Source organism: Parasteatoda tepidariorum, chromosome 2 (assembly GCF_043381705.1).
Source record: "Parasteatoda tepidariorum isolate YZ-2023 chromosome 2, CAS_Ptep_4.0, whole genome shotgun sequence".
Lineage (NCBI taxonomy): Eukaryota > Metazoa > Arthropoda > Arachnida > Araneae > Theridiidae > Parasteatoda > Parasteatoda tepidariorum.
Genome location: NC_092205.1, coordinates 88,856,792 through 88,875,773, shown reverse-complemented (window position 1 = coordinate 88,875,773; position 18,982 = coordinate 88,856,792). Strand labels below are relative to the sequence as shown.

General features: G+C 30.2%; 2 protein-coding genes across 2 annotated transcripts in view; both read left to right on the top strand.

The window, feature by feature from the left end:
• The first annotated feature begins 1,109 nt into the window (after positions 1-1,109).
• Positions 1,110-2,216, top strand: LOC139424912 (zinc finger BED domain-containing protein 5-like). The gene has a single exon (XM_071177021.1). The coding sequence runs from the start codon at positions 1,110-1,112 to the stop codon at positions 2,214-2,216; it is 1,107 nt and encodes a 368-aa protein (XP_071033122.1).
• A 13,341-nt stretch (positions 2,217-15,557) lies between these two features.
• LOC107437450 (interference hedgehog) overlaps positions 15,558-18,982 on the top strand; it is a gene marked incomplete at its 3' end in the record, with an annotated part of 56,214 nt that continues 52,789 nt past the window's right edge. The window contains 1 exon segment of the mRNA XM_043049338.2: positions 15,558-16,007.

Genomic DNA, 18,982 nt, shown 5'->3' with positions numbered 1-18,982 from the left:
CATTTTTTGTTTATTGATCGGGTGTCTTTATTTACTTCATCGGAGTTTTTTTTTCTTTGAGCAGTATATTTTCAAGCAAATCAACTGTTTAATGTGGACCATCCATCAATATTGGCAAGTTCTTATCGCGTCCGGATCACCAATGAGAGGATTCAATTATCGACTATGTCAACTTTCATTGACCAAAAGTACCTCAAGATAGAATCAAGTTAACATGCCTTATATAGAAGTGAATTGGTATTTAATATTTATAGTGGTAGTTACGCCACAAAGTAAAGGTATGGTGTTTCAACGCAAATATAAACATAAACAAATCTCCAGCTTCTTACCTTCCCGTTATACAGTTTAGTCAGTTTATAGTTGTTAAGAGGTGATATTTTCAAACAGATAATTTTGTTTTCCGTAAAAAAAAAAATTATAATATAAAAATTATAATATAAAATTATAATATAATAATCTCTCTCGATCTCTACTAGTGAAAAAATATAAAGATATGTATAATATTCCTTATATAATATATATAATATCTTTATATAATAGTGAGGTTGAAAAGTAATAAACTAGGTGTACCGTAGATTACCTCACGTTTGGGAATTATTACCTTCGTAAGTATTAAAATAACACAACGTTTCTCGACCTTTCAGTATTCGCGGCCCAGTTTTCAATCATAATTTTCATCGCGCCCCCCACTTACAGTAAAATTTATACAACAATAATGTGTATTGAGTATTTTTAATTCTGTCTTTAAATTATTTTTAACTAACTACCAAAACAAAAGTAAAGTAAAAATCAGCAGCAATTGAGATTGTAGAAACTATGTTTGGAGTTAATTTTTCAAAACAATTACAGTCCATACCTCTTTCAAATGATACTGTTGCTCGTCGAATTGGTGATACAGCTGAAAATATAGTGTCAGCTTTTCTCGATGTTGCGTGACAAAATGTTTTGAATAAACTTTGAAGCAAGAGATATTAATAAAGATGCTCATTTCATTGCCTATGTTTGATTTTGTAATTATAAGTCAGTAGTAAAACTACTTTTCTGCAAATCAATAGAACTCAAAACAACAGCTCTAGCATTATTTGCTATTTTAAATGATGTTATGAACGATGCAAACACAGAATGCAAAAATTGCATCGGAATATGCACTGGAATATGCATCGGAATATGCATGTTCAATATCCGGAAGGTTCGAAAGTATACAAGCACTAGTAAAACAAAAATCGCCTCAATGCGTCTGGACACATTGCATGATCCACAGAGAAGCTTTGGGTTCGAAAGAAATACGTCCTGGTTTAAATATTGTATTAACTGCGGTTGTAACCATTTCAAATTATATAAAAATGAGAACCCTGAGATCGAGAATCTTTTCTGCTCTTTGTAATGACATGGGTTCAGTACATTCAGAGTTACTATTTAAATGTGAGGCAAGATGTTTATCACGTGAGAAATTTTTGCAACGTGCTCATGAATTAAGAGAAGAAATCGTCATTTTCTTAGAAGATAACAGACCGGAAACCGGGAATTTACACTATTGTTTATTTGTGATGAAATTGAGATACTTGGTCGTCATATTCGAGAAATTAAATAACTTGAATCTTAAACTCCAAGGAGCAAATACACATATGTTGGATACGAGTGATGAAGTTAATGCTTTTTGTAGAAAATTAGAATTGTGGGGCAGAAATTTAAAGCAAAAAAACCTAACAATGTTTGCAAATGTGGATAATTGTACTAAAACTTATAAGGCTGAAGAAGAATATATGAAAGTTACGTTTGTAACCATTGAAAATCATTTAGCCATGCTGGCAAAGAATTTTAAAAAGTATTTTCCTGCTCATGACAAACTGCTAGCAAGTTACGAGTGGGTTAGGAATCCATTTCATAAGACTCCCGAAGGACTCTCAATTGATGAGGAAGAAAAATTCATAGACTTCACGACAAGTGGCGAAACTGAAATGCAATTTAGTAATAAATCACTATTTGAATTTTGGCAGGAGGAGGATTTTTCTGCACTGAAACAAAGGGCATTTCGCATTCTATTACCGTTTTCAATATCCTACCTTTGTGAAACTGGATTTTCTGCTGTGGCTTCTTTGAAGACAAAATATAGATCACGGCTAAATATAGAAACAGGACTGAGAGTGGCTATTTCTAATATTAAGCCTCACCTCAAAAAACTTTGCTCTGCAGGACAGACCCAAGGAAGTCACTAAAAATTATTAATTTTTTTTAAAAATTTAGTATGTTTGATTAAGTAAGGTGGGTAAGCCAAAGGTGGCCAGTGCTCCTAACGTAGCCCCCCCCCCAAAGTAAAATGAAATTTATTTTGAATCATAAGATGTCCCTTCTGCATTGTAAATCTTGTATCTGAGGTGCACGAGGCTGAATTGGAAGATATTTCCTTGAATGGCCTCCATTGTATGAAGTGATTTAATTATTTGCAGTTGTCGTTCTAATTTCCAGGTGAGAAGATAATGTGTTTAAATTCTTAGAACTTTGAGTTATAATATGTTTTCTGAAAGTTTATTTCTTTTTCTTTAACCACATTACTTTAATTCGAATTAATCTATCAGATTAATAGTTTTATGTCGTGCAAATGGTAAGAGAGACCTTATGTATGTTCCCAAGTGGCGCGACACTCGGGCCACCTTCGGAAGCAAACGTGAAATCTATAAAAGAGTTAATTATAAATCATTACGTAGCATATTATTTCTCAAAAAGGAATGCTTGAATTAAATGCCAATTGATTTATTTCATTTTAAGCAAATGTGGAACTTTGGTATTTTTTAAATTTTTATAATATTTTGACGTTCTCTGCACTTTAGTAGACTTTGCGATATTTTGTTTCAAGTTTTTTGTTTTGTTTGCATTTTAAAGTCATTTTTCAGGTATTTTTTTATTTTTGTGGTAGTTATGAGTGTTTTTGTGGTCGATTCTGGTATTTTCTTGCAAATTTGGGTATTTTTAGATTAGTTATGGGTTTAGTTAGTTAACTCTAGTATGGTTATTTAACTCTTACTTGTTGGCTAATCCTTCTGAAAAAATTAACTCAATAATTCTTGATTAATTCTAATGAGTGAACTCAAAAGAATCGCTAGTGACTTCACACAAGAACTATCAAAGTAAAATCAATAAACAAATTATACACTCTGAAAACAAATATCTTTTTTAAAGTCGGGAAACTTGTTCCTACCAGCAAGACACTTAAAGTGCCTTTTTAAAAGAAGTTTGCCAGTCCAAGTGTTTTTTCTAAAGATAATTTGAGTAAGTGAAAAAGTGATTTCAAAACATGGCTCACCTTTGGAACCTGTGCGAAACCTTAGGTGCAGAAGCTAAAATTTTAAAATTGTACTATAATTTTATTTTACAATTAAAAGTATACGTCATATATATTAGAGATAGGTGTAATATGTTACAGAAAAAATTCAGATACACAGACTTAATCACAAAATTATAAAAACATCCTTACGGCCAAGCCACCCTTGGCTCCCCACCCTAAATTTTGATTTAATAAGTTGTTTCACTTTAATAAGTTACTAAATATGTCAAAATGTATTTTGTTTTCTATGTATATGTGCGCTTTCCTTTCATCAAGTTAATCAATTTTTTAAATAATATTTTTTCTTGAATATTCTCGCGCCACCCCTCTGGTGTGCTCGCGCCCCCCTAGGGGGGCGCGCCCCACAGGTTGAGAATCGCTGAAATAACAGCTTTAGGTTGAGCTTTATAAGCCTGAAGTTTAAAATGCCGCATCTTAGGTTGATAAATTAATGCTTAGAAAAATACAAAGATACATACTTGAGGTTACGAAATAATAACCTAATGTAAAATATGAAACACCTCACGTTAACAAAAAATAATCTTTCCAAGTGTCAAAAAATACAATTGAGGTTGATTAATAATAATCAGAAGTGTAAAGTGGCGCTCCTTACATAGATAAATAAATACCTCAACATCTTGTTATATACATAAATCTATACCTGAGATTGAAAAATAAAAACCTAAAGTAGAACATCGAACACCTCATATTCATAAAAATGGTTGATTTATAATAACCAGAAGTGTAAAATGGCGCACCTTAGATAGATAAATAAATACCTCAACTATATAAATTTATACGAGGTTGCAAAATAATAACCTAAAGTAGAACATCAAACACCTCACACTCATAAAAAACAGCCTATCCAACAGTCGAAAAAAACACTTGAAGTTGATTTATAATAACTTGATGTGTAAAATGAAGAACTTTAAGTTGATGAAAATTTACCTGCATAAAAACATATACTTGAGGTTGAAATATAATAACCTGAAGTAGAATATAAAACACCTCTCGTTAGTAACATATTACCTTTACAACTGTCAGATTATACACTTAAGATAGATCCAGAATAACCTGATGTGCTAAATGAAACGCCTCAGGTTGTTCAATAAATACTTCCACAGGTGTAAAAAGTATACTTGAGGTTGATAAGTAATAACGTATGGTTGTAAAAGAAACACCTTAATGTAGTAAATATCTATCCCGTATGGAAGTTGTAACACCTCGAGATGTTACAACTTTCATACCTGATCAGGTTGATACATAACATACCTCTGGATTTGATGTATTCATTTGCACCATTTTCAATCTAACAACGTATTTAAATAACATCCTAAATTATACCTTTGAAAAATACCTCATTTATACCTCAAAAATACCCAGATTCTTCCGCAATGGTTACGTTGTGAATCCAGCTCGTTTTCTAGTTAATTTGTCGATAGTTATTTATCGCTTTTTTCGGCTATCTCTACATGATATTTCATACTCGGATATTTTTAGAACGATGTTAGTGCGATACCCAAAGTTTTAACTTGAGTAAGGCGTTTGATTGGTAACAATTCCATCTGTTATCCACGCCTTTTTCTAACCATTCTCTCGTCAGTTATTTTAGTTATTTTTCGTTTTTGCAACGTTTTTCGAGTGATTTTCTGAATTCCAACATTTTTAATACAATGTTATAACAACAACCCGTGAATTTAAAATATGAGTATTATCCCCCTTTGACGTGCTTTATTTGTGATTATTCCACTGTTTATCTACGCCGTTTTCCGACCATTTTCTCCGCTGCAATTTTTTCGTTCTTATGGTTTCTTTCGCATGGTATTTTTAAAACTTATGTTATTTCATCAAGAGAATTTTAAAATTCAGTACGGACTCATTTTGTGACTATGCTCTCATCTCCCAATACTTTTTCCGACAGTTAATACAGTTGGTTATCTTTTTTTACGACCATTTCCCACATCCTTCTCAAAATCTCGATATTATAAAAGCGATAATATTTACCATTAAATTTGGATTCGCGCATTTGAGTAACATATTTTTAGTTTGCTCGTTTCGTGACTATTTCTTGTAAATTCAAGGTTGATTTTTAGATCCCCTTTTCGGCCTGATATACCATAAGACCTGAGAAGCCCGAGCCTAGGGCCCCCACCCCAAAATGTTTAAATATTTTTTTATGTGTTTATCTATACGAATTGTTTATTAGAATTTTGAGACAACAAAAATTGAAATAAATATAAGCACAAATGTACTAACTTATTATAATATTATAATTTACTTACGTTGATGTTGTAAAAATTTTAAAGACCTTTTTCAATAAATAACATGCAAACTTAAAGACCAATGGGTTAACTGCTTAGACCAATGGGTTAACTGTTAAGACCAAAGTGTCCTTAACAGTTCTGTGCTTAAAAACGCCGGATTTCTAATGCAGGACCTGCATCAGCTATTACCACTGCTTTTGACATTGTTTTGAAAATCTGGATAATTTTAATGTAATATTATTACAAATACGCAAAATTTTGAAAACGCGATAATTTCGTACATTTTAAAACTGTATTGCAGAATAATAATTAATTTGATTATGTTCTACATGACTTCGTGCCTGTCTTTGTCTGGGAAATAAGAAATATATGGTGAGAGAATTGAAATCTTTGTGAAAGAATATAAAGAATATAGAATCTATATTCTTTATATAAGAATATAAAGAATATAGAAAGAATAAAGTTTATAATAAATAACAGATTATTTATTATAGAAAGAATTTAGACTTAAGAGAATTGATACTTGACGTGCTTGTCTTACTTGAAAGAGAATGGAAAGAACAGTTGCTAACGTAAACAAATGTCTCATTTCAACAACCAATCAGGATCGAAATACCCACGCTACATCATGTGCAGGTATCCAATTGACTTATTTAGTAAATTAAAATTAGTTCATGATTTTATATTTAACTCATTGGTTTTTATTCTAATTTTATTTACTTTTAAAACTGATAAGACTTTTTTATACTTTAAATTGTAACATCAAACTGTAGGAAACTGCAACACCCTTGTTTTCATTTAATAACTGAATCTTCATGCATCACTAGATTTTAGAAGGGAAAAAAAAGCGCGAAGAAAATTTTACTGTGGGCAGATGTTTTCTTTGTTGTTGTTGTTTCTAATGCTCTTTGCCACACGGGCAAGCCATCTTGGTGAAACCGAACTAATTTAAGGCAGAGTGTGCGTTTCTTGTTTTTCAGTGGCCCATCCTATGGCCAATAATTCGTCTTCAGCCACACACACGTCACAGCCCGTTTTTTCATAGTGCGGACCCATTCACACATCCATTCATTCTTCCGCCGATCGTAATTTTGACCTGAATCAGAGAACGATCGATCTCCAATCCAGTACCCCCAGAGATATTGATTTGTTATGGTAACATGAAGGACTTTGCGATTCGACAGATTTAACGTGCACCAGCCACTATTTACTACACGGTTCAGTCTTCGGGCGGTGGGGCTCGAACCCACGTACTCTCGGGCATGGGCCCAGCGCCCTACTGACCAGACTATCCGGCCTACAGATGTTTCCGAAAACCTAAAATCCGCTCTTAATGATTAGTATTTTATACACGTATTTATTATTAGCACGATGTAACTAATGATATTTATGACTTTATTTATGTTTATTCAATTTCATAAATTTTAAGTTTAATGCTTCCATTGCATATAAGTAGTATATACATATATTCAGAAGAGCAGACGAAAGTTTGGTCCTCTTAATATTAATTTAATTTTTTGTGTGTTTTACCAAATATCAGATCGAATCGAAAATTTTTGGCATACAATTAAGTTCGCTTATACATAGATAATTCCACGCATAAAATAATTTTTAATAACTATTCGTTTTGTTTAATAAATATTTTTATTATTTTCCATATTTTCTCAATATTTTAACTTGTTTTATGAGNATATATATATATATATAAAATGGCGGTATAAGGTGGTCCCCCCTACAATAAATTTATCTGGCGGCGCCAATGATATCAAGTTTGCTTTTAGTGTAATACATAGAATTAAAATTCCATTAAATATAGCTTTTGTAGTTCAGTCTTCAGAATTCTGAGAATATACAAAGAAAAACAAATAAGGACCAAAATCATCCATTTCTTATTTTCGGCATAATAGCAGAAAATATATCGAAAATGCTTCCAACTCCACTACCCCTTCCCGTTAATAACACAGTATTATATTTACTCCCCCGCCAACAGGTTTCGCAAATTTAAATCTCTTCGGAATCTAAATAATGAAATGCTTCACACGCCAATGCCAGATTTAATAATAATTATCGTCAGATAAAAACGTTCTTTTTTCTTTTTTATTAATTTGAAATTTGTTGTTTCGCTGAAGGAAGGAAAATATCTCAATGTTTATTAAAACGATCGATAATATTAACGTTTGATTTCAAAATAATATATATATACATTTTTTCCTTTTTCGAAGTTCTGCGTAATATTACCAAATTCTTTCGCAGAAAATAAACATTATTAAAAAAAAATTCGAACTCCGCTGAGAGGCGAGATTTTATACAAATGTTCGAACAGTATGGCTTCTTTTTGATCCATTCCAAGCCATGGTTCCGTTTTCGATGTGGTTTGGCATAAAAATTCTTTTGTTTATTACAGAACTGAAATGAAAGCAGAAATAATGGTCTTAAAGATTTAATATTAAAAAATTAACGAAGAAAAATGTTAAAATTCTTATTTGATTTCAAAAATAAACGTTTTAAAGTATATAAAGATTTGAGGGACTTTAAAGGATTGGAGATCCTTGATGACACAGGCTTATTCCAGAACATCCTCAATGAAAATTTTAAGACTCCATTTTTTTTTGGAAGATATTTAATACTTAATTTTTAATATGGCTTTTTAAAAGTTAACTCCTTCCCCCCCAATATGAATTTTTTTTCCTATTGTGATTTTTTAATTCCGTTGAAGCAGTTGCGCAAATAAGTTCCATAGTTACAAATATTTGCCGATATTGAATTATCCAGGCTGCATAAACTTTTCTCATGCCAAGTGGTAAATTTGCTTCAAAAAATCTTTTTAGTAGCAATTCGGCAGGTTAATTAAACCTTATAAAAGACGTAAAAAATTACATTTTTATGATCCAAATAGGGTTGGGGACTCATCTTTATGCCAACTTTGATCTTGTATGGTTAGTTTATTATTGCTGATTTATTTTTTAAGTATATTGAGTTTTATTAACGTTAGTATTTGCAATTATTATTATTATTATGTTTTGTAGGGTGCTTGGGTCTATTTACAAAAAATGTCAGAATTGCTATGCTCTTATCGTTACCTTGTGGATAATCCACGGAGGTGGAATAACGTCGCCTACGTCATACACCACAAACCCGCTTATGGCGCGGATTACATTCGCATAATCACACAGAAGAAAGGACATAGAACGCACACAGAGAGAAAAAAAGTTACATCCATGCCTACGGTGGGATTCTAACCGACAACCACTGGCTCCGTAGTCCAGTATAGTAACCACTAGACCAGTGATCAGCGTATTTACAATGTTTGTAACAAAAAAATTGCATTTTAAAGTTTGATTGAAGAAACAAAACGATTGTCAAAAATAACTATTTTTTCCAATTAATTTGAGGGAGCCATGATGGCTCAAGGGATAGAGCGTTCGCCTGCCAATGAGGCGAACCGGCTTCGAATTCCAGCGACGGCTACCAGTGCTTACGTAAAATATCCTCGGTGTAGACGAATCATGGGTTAGAGTTCCATTAATGTCAGGCCAACCATTGGATATTTTCATGGTTTTCCTCTACACGTAACGCAAATGCGTGTTAGTTCCATTAAAAAATCCTCCATGTAGGTAAATGTCTCCCAATACTTGATCCAGAAGTTCCCTTGTCTTCTGGATGGGGTTCAAAATAAGAAGGGTACGGAGTTGAACATTAGTAGTCGTAAACCCATAAAATTGGGTCGGCTGTTCAGAGACAGTTATAAATAATAATAATAAAATAGTTAACATTGCCCAATAATGAGTTAACCAACTGCTATACTTTTCTCCGTTTTTCATGAAAATGGAAATTTTTTTACAAAGTGTCTCCAGTAAGAGATCGTAGTTTAATTAACTCTTAAAATAAGACCAAAAAAGATTTTGAAACCTATCTTGATCCCCCCCCCCTCGAGATCTTCTATTTATAGTCGAATACAATAAATAGATAAGCAACAAAAATCACAACAAATCTTTGTGACAGTCCAATGGTTTTTCACCACATGAATGCCGACACAGGGTAATAACACATAAATTTTAAAACCACTCTCTTTGTGGGTGATAAGCTTTCTTGTTACCAACTCATAAATCAATCCCATAAAAGAGATGCCGAATAATACCCGATTTTGTGAAAGGTCCGTTTTTCGTGAAATTGTGAAAAAATTACTCACATTCTTTGATTCAATTTCGAATCCAAGTGATAGTTGGTCATACGAAATCCGCCCACGGCTCACACCGAGCGCAATGNTTTTCAAGGAGTTTTTAAATTGTAAAGACATACAAGATTATGCTCAACACTGTAAAATTATAATTAAGAAGCTTAAATTTTAAAAAATAAACAACAATTGCTGCTTCTACATAAATTAGAGATGCAACATACAAATATTTGGTATTTAGCCTATACTGCTGAACGCAAGAATCGTCTGCCGAAGGCAAAACTTAATTCGTTTACATCCATCTCTCTTGTTTTTTGCCCTGGAAAGGGTTTATACGATTAACAAAATAATAATGAAAATAAACGAATTTGTGAAGGATCCGATTAAAAGAAAAATCATTTTGTGAAGGGTCCGTTTTTAAGTTAANTATATACCACATTTTTTTCTAATGCGACAATATTTCCTTTTTTTCCAGTTAGTATTTGTTTCTAACTCCAAAAAAACTCTTTTTACTTAATAAAACATTAAAGCATTTTAAATAGTTCCTATTTAATTTTGTGAAACAGTTTAGTATATTAATTTTTATTTTACAGTCCGTGGCCAAATTATTAGACGCACTATAAGATTCTATGTAAAATCTTAATTATCAGGTCATACTCTATATTAAATACGGTGATATGATCTCTGATCTCGGGGTTTTCAATCATTACAAACGCCTTTTAACATAAAATATATTTAATAACAAGAAGGATGATGATGATGTTACAGTGTTATGGAGGAAACTGATTAGAAACTAATGATTTTACATTACTGCGCAGAGCGCCATCTATTGAGTATTAGAAATTATAATTAACACTCTATACAGCTTTATTGTTCTTACGAGACTGAAATCGGTTTACACTTGTTTGCGCTCGTGTATCAATTAGTTAACATTGCAATGCAATACGTTAGAATAAATACAAATAGGAAGCATATAAAAAATCTCCTGAATAAAAACCCATTACATGTGTGCTTAAATACAAAAGTATTGCATATAAGCTCGTGCACAGCATGTAATTATTAAAAAAACTACAGTGCGTCTAATGATTTGGACTAATTATTATAATATACTAATATAATACCAGATGTAATAAATATTTTATATTTATATAATATATCGTCTAATATTTATCCAATCGTCGAATTTATATCTTATATCGTTTAATTTAACTAATTGATAGGCGAACGTAAACAAGTACAAACCTTTTTCAGTCACGTACAAACAATAAAGTTGTATAGTATGTCCTGATAATTAAGATTTTACATACAATCTTATAGTGCGTCTAATAATTTGACCAGAGACTGTTTATACTTTCTATGAAATTGAAATATGCATTTTTACTTCTCCCCCCCCCTCCTGAAAAAAAAAACTTAAGGCGTTTTTTCGTTCACAATATGCCCTTTGAATGAATACGTTACAGAATACTACTTAATTATTGACAATTCAAGTTACTATAGCTTTTTTTTACTCAAGTTACTCAAAAATTAACAAATTTTCTTTTTCTTTTGCGGCATACTTTTTTTTTTAAATAAGACATCAATTTTTTCCGCGTATCTAATAAATTAATTAAGAAGAAAATAAATTTTTATAAATAACGTAAAACTAAACCACATTAAGCTAGCGATTATCACAAAATTTTTAACTAGCTCAAAATAGCTTATGTTTAAATAAAATATATAGTGGGCAAAATAAAAAAGATATTGCTCTAAATAACTTTTATTCGAATGATCGGATTTTCAAACTAAATGCTAATCTTATTGGTTCAAAGGGATAACAACGATTACGCTGATTATTTAGTGCAGGCAATAATTTAAGTGACGAAAACGGACACAAAAACCTACTTCCTTTGAATAAACTTATAGAAAAACAAGTTTTTCTTATATGTTTATTATATAAAAATTATTTCTTGCATAAAAATTTCGAGTTTTAACTGTGAAAATAAAGGTGATAGCCACGATCAGGAAAATATGATTCCAAAAAGAAATATGGTCAGGTGAGTGGTGCGCATCAGCATGTTTCGGGAAGATAATAAACGAATCGAAATTTCCTTAACGCAATTATAAAATTCCTTTTTCTGTGAATAATTTAGTGTAACAGATATTGATAATTATTTATTATTTTAATTAATAAGAGTCGAAAAAATTTTTGAATTTTAGGGTGCTCAAAATTTTTGTTGAATTTTAAACTGTGCAACTTTTAATAAAAAATCGTAAATTTGAATGAAATTGGTTGAATATTTCTTGAGAAATGAAGGTTTACAAATGCAGCTTTTTTTTAAATTTTGTAACTCAAAGACTATTTGACCAATTGCGATAAATAAATTTTTAAAAAAAAATTATTTTTTTAAAAAAGAAATTTTTTTAGAAAAAGCGATTTTCAAAATATTATAAGATATTAATAATAATGCCATATTAATTAAATTTTTTTTATATTTTTGGGAAATTTTGGGGCCGGTGACGACAGCTTATTTTACCCTATACTGGATGTCAATGCGAATTTCAATTGCTTCCTGACCGCTACCAGAGGAATTAGTGCTCACTTTATCACCTATAGGAATTTATAGTAATATGATATTTTAACCATTTTCTGACTAGCTAAAATGCACTTATTTCCACTGATGCTCAGAGCCTGAAGCCTATACAAGCTATAACCGTTTTAGAAATGGTGACATCATATTTTGAGAATCAATCAAAATTTTGACCACTTCCTGACTAGTTGGAGAGTTCTAATTTCCTTGGAGTTGATTATTTGATGATTATAACAATCAGTTATTATTTCACAAATTATGCTAGAAAATTTAACCGCAGCACAAATTAACTGACAAAAAACTGAAAGAAGCAATAATAAAATTGAAATTTATTAACTATACGCTTTTCCATTTGTTGAGAAAAGACAAAAACATAATGATGCATTACTTTCATTATGAAGTTCTATCACCATCGAAAATTTCTCCATATAATTTCTCCATGTAAATTTCCCCTCAGTATTTCGAAAGTAGCGTTCTAGCGTTTTTCATTTCACGTCAACTAAAAATATTTTTTTAAAAATCTTTCTTAGATTTCTTGAAAGTAGCTCTTAAATTTTATATTACATCTTCTTATCTATTTTCTATATTATTTTTAGGTAAACAATTTTGTCAAAGTGATTTTATTATTTTGAAATTGTTCGTTCATAATTTAAATTTTTTTTCTTCTTTTCATAATTATAAGATTTGTGTAAAATTATTTTTTTAAAAAAAATTTACAAAAAACAACTAACAAGAAACAAATTGTAATAATTCGATCTCAATTATATGAATGAAACAAAATAAATTCACTGTTACTAGTGAATAAATGTTGATTTTGAATGCAGCTTATGGCACAGTATAAAAAAATATTAATAAAGATGATTATTTTTATTAACTACAATAAATTTCAAAAATAAATTTTTTCCTTTCGATTTTTTTTGTATTTTTTTGTTTTAAATATATTAGTTTTCGTTTTAGAGTTTTCAAATTCTAAGAGCATGGTAGGAATTAAAATTTATATGCCGATTTTTTTTATATGTAATAGTTAGGAAACAAAGTTAGGAAGCAAAAACAGGCCTATTGTGTTGACGGAATATATTAAATATAATTTTCGACTTTTATGTATAATCTATAATGTTATAATAATAATAATAATAATAATTACTATTTTTTTAATTCACAAATCTGCAAAAACATTGTTTTAGATCAAGTTTTTCGACATATGCCTACCATGGAATAGGTGTGTGTGGGGCGGGGGGGGGGAAGGACTGAGGTTAAATTGGGGCTAAACTTATTTGTGGAAAAAGGTCCGCCAAAACATTAAGGAACTAGCTATTATTCAAACAATAGTGTTAACAAAATATTTTTATTCCTTCCCAGCCTTAATTCTCGCAAAATATGAAATCTGTTTTAAAAATTAAAAATTTTGGTTCAACTTTCACAGAAAGTCAATTACGTATTTTTGTAACCATTAAATCATATTGGGTTCTCATATTTTGCGAAATTTATTGTTCTATAACGTTTGTATTGACGTTTTTCCAATGTAGAAAATTACTTTTATGATATTTGGAAGGGAAAAAAAAACTCTAAAAGAAAAAAAGCACACTATTTCAGGTAATGTTTTTTGAGAAAATGGAGGGAGGAAACTTAGGAGAAGATTTTTTTAAAAATTTATTAATTATTTTCATTTAAAATTTGCTGGTTATAATTTTTTGAACAGCCGACCCAATTTCGAGTTTACTACTACCACTGTTCAACGCCCTAGTCTTGTAATTTTGAACCCAATTCAGAAGACAAGGGAACTTTAGTATCAATTATTGGGATACAAGTGAGAGGACTTTTTGATAGAACTATCCTTCACTGGCGTTACACGAAAGCCTCCTACGGTTAGACTGAAGGCAAAGGGACTATAATCCATCATATGTCTACCACTGAGGATATTTTACGTCAGCACATTCGGTGCAAGCCGGGTGTGGAATTCGTATCAACTAGCCATCGCAGGGATTCGAACCCAGGTCACTTCAATGGGAGCCGAGCGTTATTTATTCATATATATTTTCATATCCAGACATTAATTAAGCAGTTAAAAAAAAGTCGTCTCCAGCATTTTTTAAAATCGAAATCTTGACTTCTGGTCTATAAAGAAAATTTGATAAATTAGCAAGTTTAGCTATGTTTAATATTCTAATAATTTTAAACCAGCAGTTGTATTAATTAATTTCATTTTATGCAAATTATCCTTTTACTTTATTACTAATTAACTTTAAATATAGCTATATTATTTAAACTATATTATTTTATGGCCGGCGTTGAACACCAGACCCGTTTTTGTGATTACGACTATCAATGTTCAATCTATGACTTGTAATTTTGAACCAAACCTAGAAGAAGGGAGAATTCTTGGAACAATTTATGGGAAGAAATTTTCCTTCGTGGAGGACTTTTGGAAGAAACTAAACCACATTTGCATTTTATGAGAACGAAAAACACGAAAATCTCTTATGGTTTGCCCAATGGCTGGGGGTTTCTGATCCATGGTCCTTCTACCACAGAGGATTTACTATATTCTCACTGTAATCGGGCAAAGCCGGGAGCAAATTTCTAACTAAGGGGAAGAAGGGGTTAAAAAATAATGGAAAAAATATGACATCATTTATGGATTACCCCTGAAATTAATTTATTAAATAAAGTTCTTTTCAATACATGGAGGTCGGGGGGGGGTGCGTTGGGTATTTGTGCCCCCCAATGATTAGACATTTTTAAAAGTCTCCCTCAATGTTCCAGATAAATAAGGAAAACTTTCAAGAATCATCATCGATGGATTCCTCAAAGTTAAAAACAAGAAAAGGATAAAAAAAAAATTTCTAATCTTTTTTTGTACATTTGAGCCTTTTTAAAACTGCTAAATTAAAAAATGAATAAATTAAGAATAAGATTTTTTTTCTTCTTATATACGTGAAGCTTAGATAACTTTATATAATTTAATTTCGTCCCCTCAAAAATTGTATCTTTGCGACGGGGTTATTTTAAGATAATGCCACCTCTTTTTTTATTTAAAAACGAGAATTCTATAAAAATTATTCGAAATTTTTTAAAAAAAAAATTATATGTTTATTTGTTAAGTAGCCAAAATGTGCGGTGAATAAAATTAGTTCAGAAAAATCTCTGATTTGGCGAATAATATGGAATTATAGAAACACTTTTTGAATATTTCGGTAACCCTAACATTCCCTTTCTCCGAGAGACTTGAACAGAAAAGACGGGTCGCCCAAGGCTATAATTTCCTGCACGTGAGGAAGAATAAGAATAATAAAATAAAAAAAAATATTTCCTCTCGCTTGGCGATGAGATGGAGAATTTCAGACTCTAGTCCGGTTGTTAAAGAGACAGTTGTGGTTGAAGCTTTTTGGAAGCATAATGGATACACGTTTTTCGAGATTTTTATGCCTCAAAAATTACAAACTTTCGGAATGTTAGATCAAATGGATTATTTAGTAATCTAAATAAGCATCGTTCACTCATCTAGGAGTTTAATCGAATTTGTTTTCTCGATAAACAAAGGAAATCGTATTTCTCGCTAACAAAAGCAGGCTATTCTAAAAGAGTGTTCTTTTTTTTAAAGTTTGTGTGTGCTCCTGATGTCTTAAGGATCTATGTGATTTTTAAAGTTTATTTCTTTGATTCTTTTAAATTCTCATATGGTGAGTAATTTTAACGTGTTTTTAATTGTTTTCTAATATTGTTGTATTCGTATTTATGTTGAATAACTGTTGCTGTGTATCGGTTCTTGTGTTTTTTGTAGCCTGTTGTTGTTGTTACTCGCTCTGTTGTTGTTACTCGTTCTGTTGTCTCGATGAGTTTAAAATCTGCATGTATTTTTAATTCATGAAACCTTGCTGCACTAAGAAATTAATTACTCTCATCAGAGTGACCAACCAGGACAAAAAAATTCCCTTTTTATTTGTAATCAGAGTTATAAATTTTTAGAGTATTATTTTTTATATTTGCTTTAGATTTGCCTTAGATTAGATTTAGATTTGCCTTATTATTGTACACATGCAAGAAAAAAGCAACAAGCAATTCTATAATTATTATTAATACGAGACCCATTTTTTAGGCGAAAAAATATTGGATTTCAATGAAATTTTTCACACATTTCACAAGAATCTGATTTTTTTTTTATAACCTTGCTGCATTAAGAAATAATTAAATTAATTACTCTTATCAGGGTGACCAATCAAGAAAAAGAATTCCCTTTTTATTTGTAATCGGTTGTATAAATTTTTAATTAATATTTTTTAGTTATGCCTTATTATTGTACACATGGAAAAAAAACAATTATATAATTATTATTAATTCGAGACCCATTTTTTTAACAAAAAAATGTTGTATTTTAATGAACTTCTTCACACATTTTACAAGAATCTGATTTTTTTTAATTTATGAAACCTTGCTGCATTAAGAAATTAATTAAATTAATTACTCTTATCAGAGTGATCACTCAAGAAAAGAAAAATTCCCATGATTTTTATAAAAGAAATTCCTTTTTATTTGTAATCCACAGTATGAATTTTTAATTATTATTTTTTCAGTTATGCCTTATTATTGTATTAATACAAAGAAAAAAAAAGGACAATTATTGTAAATACCAGACTCATATTTTGGGTAAAAGAAATAATTGATTTTAATGAGCTTCAAACCCTAATTTTCCCTGACAATTCCAGATTAATACAATACCTTGTCAATTTGTAATTAAGCTATTAATAAAGATAATTATGCATTTTATCATTATTGTAATTTACATGTTAATGGTATTATCAATAATTTTTTCTAAGAACAACAGTAGGTTACAATTAAAATGGAAGTATTAATAGAAGGATTTAATCTGATAATGAGAATTCCCTCATTATTCCTTTTAAATTATATAAAAGATATCAACTTTAAAAATTTATTTTTGATTGAAAAATGCTAGCAACCATATTGATTTATGTAATTTCTATGACTGTTGTCAGGAAAACTGATTGATGAAACAAAACTGTTGTTAAGAACAACTGTTTAATAATTTATTTTTTTTCAATTCGAAATGTGATAAAATGAACTCTTAATTTTAATCAATTTGAAAGTTATCAATGTAAAAAACAACTTGCTACTCAAAAAGTATTTCGTACTGTGCTCCACGGTTGCCAAGTTATTTAATAATTTGTAAAATAGGATATCTTAGTTTATAATTTGTAAGGCAAAATTTTTTATATGACATTTTAATATATTTAAAAATGAAATGAAAAAAAATAGAATTCTTATAAATGTGGAAATCTGTGGCTGGTGAAATGTTTATTAATTTCTTAATTAGATAAGTGTTTTGATATACTATACTTGGGGAGATTTCCGTTTCGTGATCTGTAACAGAATAATTGGCAGGGCATCGGCCCGGAAGTTGCCAAGATTTGCCGGGCAAATATCTGCAGTTTTTTTTTTTTAAATGTTAACGAGTTTAAAATCTATTTGGCACATTGACGATTCTAGCTAGCGTGACAGATCACGCCACTGTTTTTAATGTAAACAAACCTCAATTTTACAAACTCGATAGAAGACTCTAAAAATTTCGTGATATCAAAAATTCAAGATGCCAAAAATTTAATCTTTTAATTGAATATCGAATACTTATTAACAATTGAGTTCAATAAATACTGCCATTTTAAACGTTACATCAGAACTATTTTTTGAGGTAAATTGTATTTAATTCAAAGAACATTTTTTTCAAACAATGTCAATATTTTTACTTTTTCATTTGATTTTGTGTTTTGCTGAAATTCTACTTCTCCATCATTTTTTTCTGATAATACATATCTCTAGGGGCCTTAGTCACTCTTAACACTTTTTATTCTTCCCAATCAGTGGCGGCGGAAAACTTTTTCGCTTTCTGGGTGATACTGCAAACAGCACCCTTAAAATTTTATTTTGAAAATAAAAAAAATCTGATTTTTTTTATTTTGAAAAAAATTTTTATTTTTTTTATTTTTTATTTTTATTTTTTTATTTTATGTATAAATTTTCACAAAATAGGTACCTCTCAGAAAAACCTGAAGTATTCTTTAAATTCTCTATTTCATCTGGTTTTTAAAATTCAATCATGCATTCAAAGCTATGTATTATAATGAAAAATTATTTTAATAAGCTTGAGCTTCTAAAATATTGTTATAATATAGTTTTAATATTTATTTAATTTTGATTAAATATTTATAAAATTTTTTTTTTAATCATAAATTGAAGTTCTTGCAGTGTATTTGAATCAAAAGTCAAAAATATCCGATTTAAATAATAAAAAAAATATCACAAACCCTGAAAGTAGCTATAAAGTCCCTCCCCCCTCCAATGGTCAGACGAAATATCGTTCTGTCCATTTTATTGATTTTCAGACAATTCTACGTCCATTATGCCGAATGCAGTTTTCTGATAGTTAACTTTGTCAACTAGCTGCGAAAAATTCATGTCCTTGCTGACATTATTGCGGAATTCAGCTAAATTTTCGCAATTACGATGGTAAAATGAACCTATTTTAATGAAATTCGATATGTGCATACATTGATGCAATATAAAATAAAATAACCATTCAACAATTGTAATACACACGCATGATTGTGCGTTAACATGAGAATTGAGGTATGAAATTGTCGCA